Raw genomic sequence first — 13801 nt, forward strand, 5'->3', positions numbered from 1 at the left:
GAGGCATCCAAAAAAAGCACATAACAGACTCAATTTTTAAAGAGCTACTTCCTGCCTTATGGCATCAGCACAAGGGTTTGCACCATTACCAACAAGGGCTGGGGGTTTTCCCTTTGTTTCTTCCATTCATTCATTCTCTCCCATGCTCAGATTTTTCCTTCCCTTCTGCCAGCCTCTGCACCCTCTCAGGGATTAGAGATAAGCAAAATGTCTCATTCCAGCAGACATGGGAGTAGCAGCAAAGGGGGAGGTGTTCCTTAGTGTAGCACTGCCCTTCCAATAAGATGATCCTGCTCTGAGGCAGCCTGGCTGCAGCTTCACCATGGAATTGCCCATCTTGCCCTACAAGGAACAGGAGCCAGCCAGGGAAAAGCTGCAGCTTTGAAAGACAAGGGCCCAAAGCTTCTCTTGGACCTTTATTTCTGGAAGAACTAACAAAAAGTTGATGTTGGGAGGAATGCAGATCTCATGGTAGAGTGGGCTACTGCCACATGCATGGCTTGTACCCACTTCTCTAAGCAGGGTTTAAACTGAGGGAACACAAAAACAACTCTGTGCTAGAAATGCATATGAGATAACACTTTTATTATTATGCACAATTTGTATCATTCACAGCTTACTGGTCTGTAGTCCTAGAACAAAGTGGAGATGTACAGTAGCAAACTTAAATGACTTTGCATTGACAGTGAAAATAAATCACATTTTAATGCTGCATCACACTCCTCATTGCATCTCAGTAGACGTAGCTAGTATAGAATAAACGATAATAATTCTCATATATTGAGAGCTCCAGGATCTTTCCCTTATTGCATCTAGAGTGCATGTCTTTAAACTAAGTCCAAAAAACACAAAGCAACTAAAAAAATCAAGAGAAATATGCAGCTGAAACAGCCACAGGTTACAGACTAGCATAGATATTGGCTTTTTTTTCAACTCAAAAGTCTTTGAAAAGAGAACACAACAGTGTAATTTTATATTTCAACTCATACCTCAGCTTTTAAGAACTGGGGAAAAAATAACAGAACTAAAACTTATTTGATTATAATCAATAAGTAGTTCTTTACTAATTACTAAGTATTTCTTTACCTTCTTGAATTACAAACAGATATAACACTTCAAACTTTAAAGCTATTAATTCATTGGAAAAAATTAAATAATCAGAAAAAACAGCAAAGACAGCTGAGTAACTAACAGTGCAGTGGTTTAGTTTGAAAATTAAACAGATTAACACCACAAATTAACAACACAGATTTTGCATATTTTGTCATCACAGATTTGTTGGTTTGGGGTTTGATTTTTTTTTAGTTTTGATTTTTTTTTGTTTTGTTTTGGTTTTTGTTGGTTTTTTTTTTCAATGGCACAACAATAGAAAGCCCAGTTGTTTCACACAAGGCTTATAAGGAAATAATGCCACAGCCTTCAAGGACATACTGAAGTTTCACCACTCTGCATCTCCAGTGGCTTTTGCAAAAACATGATCTTTACCCTCAATGGACATCACTCCATCTTTTAAGTAGAACTTCCATTTGTTCTTAGTTCGATGTATCTGATGAAAAATAATAATCAAAATTAATGAAATCACAAATATAAGTTAGACCAGTCATTAAAAAAAACCAACAAGATTTAAGCACAGCCTGTTTTACACACCTGGTTTTTATTTTAAAATCTTTATGACCCAAAATATTTAAGGGAATATTCAATGGAAGCATTATACTTCAATTGTTTATAAAGAACTCCCAGCCCCCCCAAGAGAGAAACCTCCTGAATCTTGTCCCACTCTCCTATCCCACAACTTCCCCCTAAAAAGTGTTACCCATGACAGCTCAACACCAGCAGGACAAGAGAACAGTAACAGGGCAATCCCAAAACACAGCACACCTTGCAAACCAGTGTAGCTTAACTAAAATGCAATGTTTTCTTTTCCACATAGCAATGCAACGTTGCAGGCACAGAGGTGTTAGGAACAATCTAAAAGCACCAAAACTTGGCTTAAAAGCAAATACTGCTATTTAATTTTTTTTTAAAGTAAGAAATAATTTGCATATTCTGTTTCTTTTTAAATGCCTGCAAAGAGATCAATACTCCAGAAAGTTTTGTTTAATACTAAAAGAAGGAATTTTAAATACCCCTGGAAAATTCCTTGAATTGTCAGCATCAGTTTTCAATTCCAGAAAGAAAAGAAACAGGACAGCAATTTTATCAACAACATTGTTTTAAAAGGTAACAAGGAAACTTCAGACATAACTGGTTTTATCTACTTTCTTCTGGGCCTACATGTTTTATTAAATCTGTATTGCAAAGGGGAAAACTACCAACATCTTCCCCCAGCTTCTCTAACTCACTTTCTAATAACATCTGATATTAAATTTCCTGTAAGGCATGCCCAGTGCTGACCTTCCTAGTAGTTTCTTTTAGATTTTCAGACAATTTTTCAGCTTATTGCAGACAAAACTTGCTATGGATAACAGTATGCACTACCTATGGCAACTGTAATGTCTGAGTTCTGAGGCTGCAACACTTGGTGTACCTTTCACTACAATACAGACACCAATAGCTTCATTTCAGAGGCATTTTCTACACATATCCCTGCAACTTTTCAAAATAACTGGTCTCAGGAAAGGTCAATCTGTCACAGTTTTAAAAAGACAATTTTCTTAGCACCTCTCCATTTCCTAAACCACAGACAATCATTAAGACGGGCCTAGTTAGACACACACAAAGTTGTCTCTAGGTACTTCTGAAATAATATTTTCTAAAAAGTCAAGGCACACTCTTAAACTACAGACACATTTTTCCATATCTGCTTTAAAACATGCCCTTTTTTTCTCTTTTAAATTACTGACATGTAAGCATCCAAAACCATGCAGTAGCTAAAAGGATTTGATTTGATCTTCAGGAGCTCAAAGTAAGGTTGAATTTTAAACATTAAAACGAAGGTGGACAATAAGGCACTTAACAACTACTTTGTTTCTCAGAACACAACAAAATTCTGGTAGGAAAATCTCTCAGTGAGCACTACAAAGACAAGTAAGAAAAAAAAAGAAAAGAAAGTACATACACCTCTCTTTCTGTTATCCTTTATAAAAGCCTTAATTCCCAGCTGAATATGCCTACATACATCCACAGAGATGTTGATCTTACTTAAAAGTTAAGGAAATAAACAAGCTTTTGCATCTTTACAAATCATCATTTTGCCAGACTTGTTGTTCCCTTTTCCTTTAATAGCCCATTACGATTATCCTCTTTTCAGAAAACAGTAGGAAAGCCTTCAAACTATTGTCAGCTAAACACATCATTTAAACACTCCATTACAGCATTAGAGTTCCTTCAAAAGGCACTGACAGGAGAGCAGAGATGGATTTGTGCAGGTATTATTTAGGATGATTAAAGAACAAAGATAAAAGTGTATTACTGTACCTTTTCATACTGACAAACGATCACATTGTCGGTGTCAAACAAGTCTGCAATGTCCTGCTCACTGACATCATCACCAGAGTTCAAGGGGTCCTAGAGATTAAAATTCTGGTTTATACACTCTTTCAGAATAGCATTGAATGTACTTGGAATTAAACATTCCAAGAACAATAAACCTACCCCTGCAAAAATCAAGACCTGGAGGCTGTGAAGTCCACATTGCACCAACCTCATTTACAAGCACCAAACCTCATTTTACACCTTTGCATTCTCAAAACCCAAAACACCCTAAACAAAAACACAGGTCAAAAAAAAAGCAAAACTGCTAAGTGATAAAGCAGTATTCAGTAACTGAGATACTGATCAAGTTGTATTTATGTAAAGTCCAAATGCTACAAATTGATGCTCTTGTGAACAAACCCATAGGATACAAAATTGCATATCTTTACATAAAAGGAAAACCTAGGGCATTAAAAGAAACACAGGGGATTAAAGAGAGAACAAAGTTCTTGTATCACTTTTTTCTGTGTCTAATTCCCTGTGGTCCTTTAGAAGGAAAGGAAACTTAGATTTGTATCCTGATCTTAACTAAACCTAATTCTTTAAATAATATCTTACTTAAGTCAAAAGCTCCATTCCACTGAGGCCAGGGGTCTACAATACAGCTTTAATTCTGATAGCTAAGTATTTTAATTCATCCAATAAACAAATTACTTTCTAACAGTTTTTTCATTTTTCCATACTTCTCATAATGAGCTTTCAAGTAATTTCTCTGCAGCACCTCCTATTTCCAGAGGTTTGTAACTTTGCTGTGCATGCCCTGCATCAAACTAACCAGGAACTGTTCTAGATCCAACAATTCAACAGTTGAGAGATCTAATATTGTTATATGCTTCTAAAGGCTAAAAAGTAAATTACCTCCTCAACTATGTCTATCTGGAGGTCTTCATTGTCCCCATCACTGCCGCTGGACTCTATGTTTGAAGAACTGTCACATTCTTCATCATAGTCCTCCTCATCATCCAGAACTCTCAGATCCTCTGAATCAATAAAGCCAATGAACTCATTCTCTTCTTTATCTTTGGTATGGGGTATTTGTTCCTTGGAAGAAACGTCCCCGGTGCCATCGAGCTGACTTATGCCTTCAATGTCACTGCAGAGATCTTTCTCCAGCGGTAAATCAGACTCCGCCTGCGCCGCGGGTTCCGTGGGACAGCGGGGAAAGAGACCAGGGACAGCTTGTGAACCAACACCCCCGTGCTCAGCACAAAGCCTGAGAGTTTTGTATCAACAAGCCAGGGGCACTAATATGGGAGTTTCAGGTCCTACTGCTCGTAAAACCTGAGTACATTTGTAAACATTGCGTTGCATTTAACTTAAATGGAACCCAGGTCAAATATTCCTCAGCAACACAGAAAAAAATTTCTTACCCTTTTCTCTAAACACCCTTGTGTTACAGGGTTTGCAAGGGTTTTTCAGGGGTGAAGAGAGAGATGAGAATCTTGACTTTATTATTAGAAGGTTGGATTTATTATTTTATAAGTTACATTAAGACTATACTAAAAGGAATAGAGAGAGAAGTTTAGAAGCTGCTAAGCTAAGAATAGAAAAAAGAATGAATTAATAAAGGAGCTCTCCTTGATTCTGTCTCAGAGAGAGCTTGTCTTTGATTGGCTCTCAATTGTAAACATGGGTTAATCACAGGTGCACTTGTTGCACTCTACAGCAGCAGATAACCATTGTTTACATTCTCTTTCTGGGGCTTCAGCTTCTTAGAAGAGAGAAAAATCCTAAAGAAAGGATTTTTCACAGAAGATGTTTGTGACAGCCTTGTACTCAAAAAACAGCAATCAAACGGACACTTAGAATTTCTATTGCAAAAAATAACCCTCCCAAAAAAACCAAAAAAGGAAGCTACTCCTCCACCCCCAAAAATAGCATTTTTCATTTTTGAAATAAAAGTCAAGAGGAACTGTTCTCTCTCCCTGAACTCATTCAAAATGCTTTGTTTAAATAAGATATAAAAAGCTGGGAGCAACAGTAAATATTTCAGTACTTCAAGTTGCTGTTCATAAAAGTGACAAAATTCCTAAACAGAGCATTCACAGGAGCATAAAAGGGCTTTAAGGTTTCAGCCATCTTCAGTTTCTCATTAAATCTTTATTGTAGCACTTAATTCCCATCCACATACACTTTCTAGTTCAGGAAAGGAACACTTTGTTTTGACCTCCCATTCTCACTACAGACAGCCTTCATCATGCTGCCATCAGAGTTCAGATGAGCAACATTACACTTTCTATTTACAGACATTTGGCATTACTGTCATTAAATTTGCATTTAATAAATTTGTCTCAATCACATATGAGCACTACAACTCAAAGTCACCAAGCCAGCCTGAACTTCAAACATCTGCAAATCATTTCAGGCGCTAAAATTAGATGAGGTCAGGAAAGAGGCTTGTTAATTAAAATCACTCAAGTTTCCCACACAGCTCTAGCTGAGTTCTAGTTTATCCAGGACTTTTTCTCCAAGGAAATACATTTTCTTCAAGGAGATTTTCACTTATCAAATTTGACTTTTCATCCTGAATGCATTCTCAATACATCTTTAATGCTCTTCACACATTACAAGATAAAATTAATCCCAGCTGATCCTGCAAAAGCACTTTGCTCACAATTGACCAGTATCCATATGCAGATCATGCCCGAATGATATGGAAGTTCTCAAGGAGTCTTTCATGTCTGCTTAGTCACAAAAAAACCCCAAAAGTAATCAATAAGTCTAATACTGAAAAATGTAATGCATAGATAGAATGTATTTTTTAATTGATATTCTCATCAATCACAGTATTTTAGCAGTAGTTTTGACAAATTCTTAACGTAAAAACAAGCAGTCAGCAACTGCTATTCTAAACAAGCTTAAGACTGAACCATAAAAATCAAAACAACTTTTGTTCTTCTCATTTAGAGGAGCTAGTTGTCACTTAGAAATGTGTTCAAACAACCCCCTCTAACAGATGTATTTCCATTAGCTGAGAAACAAAAGCCTTACCTTGTCAGAGGAAGCCATGCTGCCCTGACCCTTCAGAAATGCATTTCCATCCAAGCTTTCCCCTGCAATAATCAGGTCAATGATATCATCAGACACCTGCTGCTGCAGCAGCTCCGGATGTTCCATGTCCAGCTGCCCCTCCACATCCAGCAGGACGCTGCTCGAGCTGCTTGCCAAGGATTCATCAATAAAAAGTCCTTCAGAGCATTCTGGAGTAAACACAGCTGTGTGAAGGTTGTCATGCTGGAATTTTTCTGTGGATTCACTGCACTGATTCAACACTGCATTAATTTCATATTCCTGCAGACTCACAGAAGGCTGCTGGACCAAGGGAGCAGAGTTCTCCAGGTGTTGTTTCTCCACATAGCTCGGTTTAAACAGCACAGCCTGCTGGAGAGCAGCCTCCTGGGGCTGCAGTGTTTCACCAGCTGCATGGGCAGCAGATGCACTCAGCTGTGTGACACTGGCCTGCAGAACTGAAGCTGGCCCAAGGGGATGAAACATCTGCTGCACAGGGTAGTGGAGGAGGCTTCCATCTCCTGAGGCCTGTGTGACCACAACAGGCACATTCACCTTGTAAAGCTGCCCTGCAGAGAGAAGAGTTCAAAACTGCTTCAGCAGGTGAAACCACAGGCTCATCCAGGCCACTGACATGCCCCCACTAAAAACAAGAGCAAACACCAGGACAAACTATGAGAAAAAGGACATTTGCAAAGCAAAACTTTCCTCAAGCACAATTCAAGCCCTGGAAAATCAGGCATTCAGAAGCTTTCTGAATCATGGCTTCCAGCCAGTCCATCATGTTTAACACCTCTTTTTGGGTCTGGCCTACGCAGTACCTGTGTCAGTAAGCTCAATAATTTAACTACATACTGGATTTTAAATAAATCAATAAATAAATAAATACCCTGGGTTTTAACTTTTCCATGTAATTTCAGAAACTAAGGAATATAAGATGAAACAGTAAACTAGTCCATAGCTACAGGGCAAGTTCATGCTTTAAGGACATTTAGGTATTCTCTCTAAACACCTTAAATTTTTTAGAGAGAATATCTAATACCTAAAACTAATTTTAGTTTTTAAAAACACCAACCAACCCCTAATTTATGTATCTTTTCTTAAGAAAACCACTCCAAATACTGAATGCCTAAAGTTATTACTATCAGGGTCAGAATTGAGATGCCAAGTTTAGAAGACAAGTTCCAAATTTAATTTGACTTTTCCCCATACACACATGTTCACACAGACAGAGTTACTGGTACCAGTCTACAGGTCTCATGACATCAGGAATTATGCCTGAAACAGATAACTAGAGATGTCAGTTTTCATCAAAGAATGGCTGTTTGAGAGAAGAGTCAATGACTGAACTAAGCTTTCCAAAACATTCAAGCAGTTTTTGTACAAGCAGTGTTATCACCAAAAGAACAGGATCAAAAAGGTTAATGGATAGTTGAATTTTATTTGAATAAGAAATCAATTTTGTCTCTGAAGCACCACAGTGCTTTTAGCTTTTTGAAAGCACAGAAGATTGTCCCAGAGAGACAGGGAGAAGGAGATACCTGTGTCTGGGCTGACAAAGGAAAGCACTTAAGAGTTGTAAAACTGACACACCAACTAATCATTGCAGTTACTTCCCCACACAGCCACTACAAAAACAAAGTACAAAGAGGAGGGTAACTGCCTCTACCTTACACTTTAACTTCTCATCTGTTCCATCTGCTGTCCCTGGGACTGTCCTTCAACATCCCCAGGGCCCTGCAAGGTTTGACATGCCCCTGTTACCCTTACCTGGTGCTGGCTGCAGCATCACCCCAGCTGGCATCTGCAAAGGGTAAGCAACACACGGAGGGAGAGCAAGAGTCACACCCACTCGTGGGGGGCCCTGCAACACAAGAGCTGGGCTTAGGCAGGGCAGGGCACTGAGTGCCACTCCTGGAGTATCCATGGGAAACAGGAGGGAGGGCATCTTCACTGGAAAGCTGCATCGTGCTTCTGAGATTTAGACAGATGAAGAGTATTCTGCACTGACAGAGCAACAGCTTGCCCCAGGTGTTTCCTGATTTCCAGCTATCACACTCCCATTTTGTTACGGCAACTTTTTCCATAATCCCCTCAAGTACCCATGAAGAGTATTCTGCAATGACAGAGTTTATGCATTACTCCACACAGCACAGGTTTTTTGCCTAGGCCTATGAAGTCACTTCCTAGTCTCTCTTCCTCCTGGGAAGCAAAGAGTTGGATATACACCTCCCTTTCAATCTAGCTCTTCTGAGGAAATCCAACTTTTCAATCAGGAAACGCACATATTGCACAAACATCTTCCCAATATTATATTTCAACTTGATAAGCTACTTAGCTTGAGGCTCAGGAGGCACTCAGTAAGTTCATCAAGCCCTGGCAATCAGTGGCTGCTCCCCAAAGAAATTTTGCTATGCCCAGAGTTCCAAACTTGTCAACTATAAAAACACTCATTTTCCTTCTGGATGATTTCTACACCTCACAGATAATGCTGCTCCCAGCTTCCCTAGAGGTAGTATTTCCCAGCCATGCACTATTTTAACAATCAGTAATAAATTTTTTCTTTTAAAAGTCTATATAGCTGTGCCATGTCAACTACACTTTCATCCTATGGGCTAAATACAGGCAGCTGTATCTTTCCAACATTTCTGGCTTCACTTTTTGCAGAACCAGCTGGTACAGCCCATCCTTTTTCACTGCTCCAACAGAAGCAGCAGTGTGACAACTCTCCCTCCTGAAGCCTATTAATAACTGCCAAACAATTTAAAAAATTTAGAAGTCTAACATAATGAAAATTGAAGTAAAACACCACTACAGCCACATACCAGTTTTGCTGCTGTGAAATGCTGAAAACCTCGGCCAGCTTGGATGACATAAGAAGCTGTAAAAAAATAAATAAAAAAGTCACTTTACAAAAACATTAATTTCTTGGATACAGTTATCATTCAATAATTTACAACAAACATGGGTGAAACTAAAGAAATCTAACTTCAGTTCATCCTCATTAGTGAGCACAAGTATTGCCTTGTCAACTTGAGGAAAACATGCAAGTAGTTTTATCACAGCAGAGCAAATCCAATGATGCTAAAAGTAGGAACAGTAGGACAAGGTTTCCAACAGCACCCAATACTGAATTCCATGGGAGAAAAAAGGGCAAAGGGAAAACTTTCCTGGGCTTTTAGAAGCAAACAATTTAGGTAGCCCTAACTACTTTGCAAATCTCTAGCCATGGGGCAATTCAAATCCCCTTTTTAGAAACAAATGGATTTACTCACACTGCTTGGCCATAGTATTGCCCTTTAAAAACTTAAGAGTAAGAAGGAAAGGCTCATTAAATATAAAACCTCCAGTAGCCTGCAAACACAAAAGTATATTTATTCCCTTTAGTCACATGGAACTAGTAAAACACCTGCCTCCAAAAATGGCTCATTCAGCTAGGAAGACTGTAAAAAAAAAACCAAAAAAAAACCAAACACAACAAAGGAAGATGAAGAAAGTGAAGAACCCCACTGATAAAGAATGCCTGCCCAAGCTTGAAATACACTACAACGTGGTTTTTCATTAAATCGTCTCATATGGGGTTTGTCCTTCATGGGCAAAGATCCTAACAGCCTCTCACTTTGGGATAAATCTCAGCTGAGTTCCACACTCTACCACAACAATACCACAGTGCTCTATTAAGAGGAATAGGTCCTGATGTCAGAGACTGTGTGAAAGTCAAGTACTCCTCTGCAACAGGAATGCTGCTTTTAGAAAAACTAACTGAAAGATGAACTGAAAAGCTCCCTCTCTTCTGTTTGAGCAAGGGATTACATTTTAACAAATTGAGAAGGAGATTAAGCCCCAACCTGACAGCAGAACTGCATGGCACAAACAAGCCATAAAACCTCTGCACATCAGGACACACATTACAAGGGGAAGCAGGAGATTAACCCTGCAGGTAAATTTGCAACTGAAGTGCTACAAGCCCTTCAGACTTGGAGGACTGCAGACAAGGAGGCTAAAACTCTCTGCAAGTTTTGCCACTGGAAATGAGCAGCTGATCAAAAGCATGTAGAGAGAATCCTACTCATTTATTAAAGCTTAATTCATCATTTACTGGTCAAATCCTGCTTTCAAAGAATTCCTGTTCCACATTAAACTAGATATATACACAAACCAAGATTATTTCAAGTCTTCCAAAAATATTCCTAAGTCAACGAGATATTCTTAAATTGCATGCACTGTGTCCAACAACACCTGACCTGCTGAAGTCTGCAAGAGGCTGTGAGTGCTGTGTGGCAGCTGCAGGCTGAACCGTGGAGAGCAGTGGCTGTGTTTGAAGAAGCCTTCTGTTGCTCTAGACTGTGTCACCTTTGTTTCCCAAAGCTGCAGCAAGATTATTAAGGTCAACAAACATCAGCTTTAAAAACAAACTGCATCAAAAAAGATAATCAGGTATTCCTAGCTTTTCCAAGAGTAAATTGACTGATTGTATCCAACAAATAGGGCAAAACGAACTCCCAGGAGCCCCCACACTTCTCACAGGGTGCTTGTAACTCTTAAGCCAGGGCAAAAGTTTGCATGTTTTGGAGAGCAAAGAAATTGACAGAAAAAGACAACACAAACACAACTGCTATTAATGCAAGGGGACCCAACAAACCCGCTTCAAGTCCTTCAGAACCTGCTCCTCTACACCCTCCTCTGCAAAGAGCTCCCGCACAGCTTCAATCACATCTTCGATGATGGACTGGTATAGCTCAGGCTACATTAGGGAAAAATAAATGTTTGCAAGTTAAGATGAGCATTAAGTCATTTGAAAAGGTAGCACAAAGTCTAATCTCACTTCACAAATTGCTGTTACAAACTGAACAGCATGAACAAATCAGTTTCAGAAAATGAATGACAAATGCAAAGGTCAGCAAGTCCACTCATTCTTTTAAATCTAACACCCTAAAAAAAGTACTGGATTTGAGCTTCAAATTATTGTTTAGGCTACCAGTAATTTGGTAAATGCTTAAGAAAATCCTAGAAACATTCAAAAGCCATTGCTGTGCTGTATTTTCAAACAAGCTTGTCTAACCCCATTGTATCATACTGCAATCATTGCTCCTAATCTAACGGCCAACTAATAACACAAATATTAAAAAATTAACCCTGCCAGTTCCATCAGGAGCAGAATGTGAGGAACCCACAAAAAGTAATTGAGATTTTTTTTTTTTTTTTTTTTGTGGAAACAGTCTGATGCTGCATAGTAACCTAACTGGAAATTTGAACACTACTTTTATCAATGCAGATAATTCCTCTTACATTAGAATAGGACTCCAACAGAACATTTTATTCCTTCTTCTGCCCATGATATCAGTGATTAAATCCTAATCCTCCAGTCATTCCTGGACAGCAGATACGCATGAGCTTCAAGATTCCTACACTCCAATTCAAATGTAAGATAATGAGCCTTTATCAATTTAAAGCTTATTAATCTTGACTCTCATTACCACAGAATAGCCTACACAAGGTGAAAAATGAAGCAGAGATATTTTAGGAAACCTCACAAGATTCTGGATTAATAATATATTTTTTTAAAATATCAATATTTTACTTATCCAAAGTTGTTTTAAAGTGCAGATGACAAACAATTTCTTTTCAACGAAAAGAAGAGATTAAGAAGTAACATGTTACACTTTCTGGAAAATGCAACCAACACAACTACTTTAAAACAACCTTACTCAAGTGTAATTTCTTATCAGGGGTTATCAACCTCCAAGGAGTCCCCCAGGACATTTTCAGGATACTAGAAAGATGAAGAAGGGAAAAAAAATTTCCTCTTGTATCTCTACACTAAAAGCTGCTGATCAGCCCATATGTCAAATGCTCTGCATTCACTGCTAATCCAGAAGAGAATCTAAATGTAAATCTTTCAACGGGCCTATTCCTCTCCCCAGGATTGCCAAGCTACAGTGAGTACAAATATTTATTGTGCTATATAAAAACGGCACACAGCAACTGTAAAATTCAGCCACCACATGCTTGCAAATTAGAGAAAAATGGCTACAGCACAGCCACTATTGTACTCCAGCTGAATCCCTTTACATTCCTTCGCCAGAACCAGGCCATCCATAGCGGGCACTGTCCATCTCCGGTTCTACTCGTGTGCAGCGGGGTGGCAGGAGGGGCTCATCCACATCCCATTCCAGCAAAGCCTCCAAGGCTCCCTCTCCTGGGATTCCCGTCCTTGGAGGGAGCCCCAGGAAGGGAGAGGCAGCCGCAGGAAGGGAGAGGCAGCAGCGGGCAGACCCCGCCGTGGCACAGAGGCCTCCGCCGCCCTCCCTGGCACCGCCGGGCTGCCAAAGCAGCAGGTGTCCCTCGCACCCCGCAGCTAGCCAGGGCCAACCCCTGCCACAACGCTTTTGCCCACAAACGGACATTTTCAACTGAAAAAGGTTTTAAAAGTTTAAAAAGAAAGAAAAAAGCTTTCGACGTCGCCCTTGGGCTTCCCGCGCCAGCAAACGGGCGGTGGCTCCCACCCAGGCTGGGGCCGGGAAGCGACTTGCTCATGCTCATCCCGTCTCCCGCAAGGAGGAGCGGCCAGACCCCGCTTGCTTAGCTTAGCCTAGCCTAACTGAGCCGAGCCGAGCCAAGCCTAGCCTAGCCTAACTGAGCCGAGCCTAGCCTAACTGAGCCCAGCTTAGGCACTCACCACAGGGCTACCGTGAGCCATAGCAGCGGCAGCCGCCGCCTAAGCCCCCGCCCGCTTTAAAGGCGCCGTTGCCAGGAGGACGCGGCCGGCCCCGCCCGGGCCCTGCCCCAGCCCCGCCGGCCCTCGGGGCTCCTCTGCCCCTCACACCCCAAAGCCCGCCGGCCTCAGGGCGCCTGCACCTCATACACACCAAACCCCGCCGGCCCTCCGGGCTCCTGTGCCCACACACACCCCAAATCCCGCCGGCCTCAGGGCTCCTGTGCCCACACACACCCCAAACCCCGCCGGCTCTGGGCCATGTGAAATACAAAGCTGTGTTTCGTGTCAGGTACATACACGCAATGTATGTGGTACATACAGGCAATGTATGTACCTGTCCCGACAGTGGGACAGTTGCGAATTCTAACAATGACTGAGGAAAGTAAAGCATGGAAGAAGGCCTTTAAACCTATCTTTTGTTTGCAGTTAACCTTAGTTGATTTAGGAGCATTGGAATTAAAGTGTTAAGGATGTTGCTTTTTGCTTGTAGTTAATCCTTAAAGAGTTCTGCAATAATAATCTTTTGAAGTATAATTTTAGAATATTGCTTGTATCCTTGAAACTATAGCTTTGGAATATATATAAAGGAAACATGCTTAT

At 40.3% G+C, this 13801-nt stretch overlaps 1 protein-coding gene across 1 annotated transcript; it reads right to left on the reverse strand.

Annotated features, from left to right (window-relative positions):
- Positions 1 to 1278: 1278 nt before the first annotated feature.
- Positions 1279 to 13183, reverse strand: GTF2A1L (general transcription factor IIA subunit 1 like). The gene is made up of 9 exons (XM_059467376.1): positions 13163 to 13183; positions 11126 to 11227; positions 10728 to 10851; positions 9309 to 9364; positions 8254 to 8347; positions 6466 to 7052; positions 4333 to 4605; positions 3418 to 3507; positions 1279 to 1546 (listed from the first exon to the last, which is right to left on the reverse strand). The coding sequence occupies exons 1-9, from the start codon at positions 13181 to 13183 to the stop codon at positions 1439 to 1441; spliced, it is 1455 nt and encodes a 484-aa protein (XP_059323359.1). The 3' UTR covers positions 1279 to 1438.
- Between the last annotated feature and the right edge of the window lie 618 nt (positions 13184 to 13801).

This window comes from Ammospiza nelsoni, chromosome 3 (genome assembly GCF_027579445.1).
Source record: "Ammospiza nelsoni isolate bAmmNel1 chromosome 3, bAmmNel1.pri, whole genome shotgun sequence".
Classification (NCBI taxonomy): domain Eukaryota; kingdom Metazoa; phylum Chordata; class Aves; order Passeriformes; family Passerellidae; genus Ammospiza; species Ammospiza nelsoni.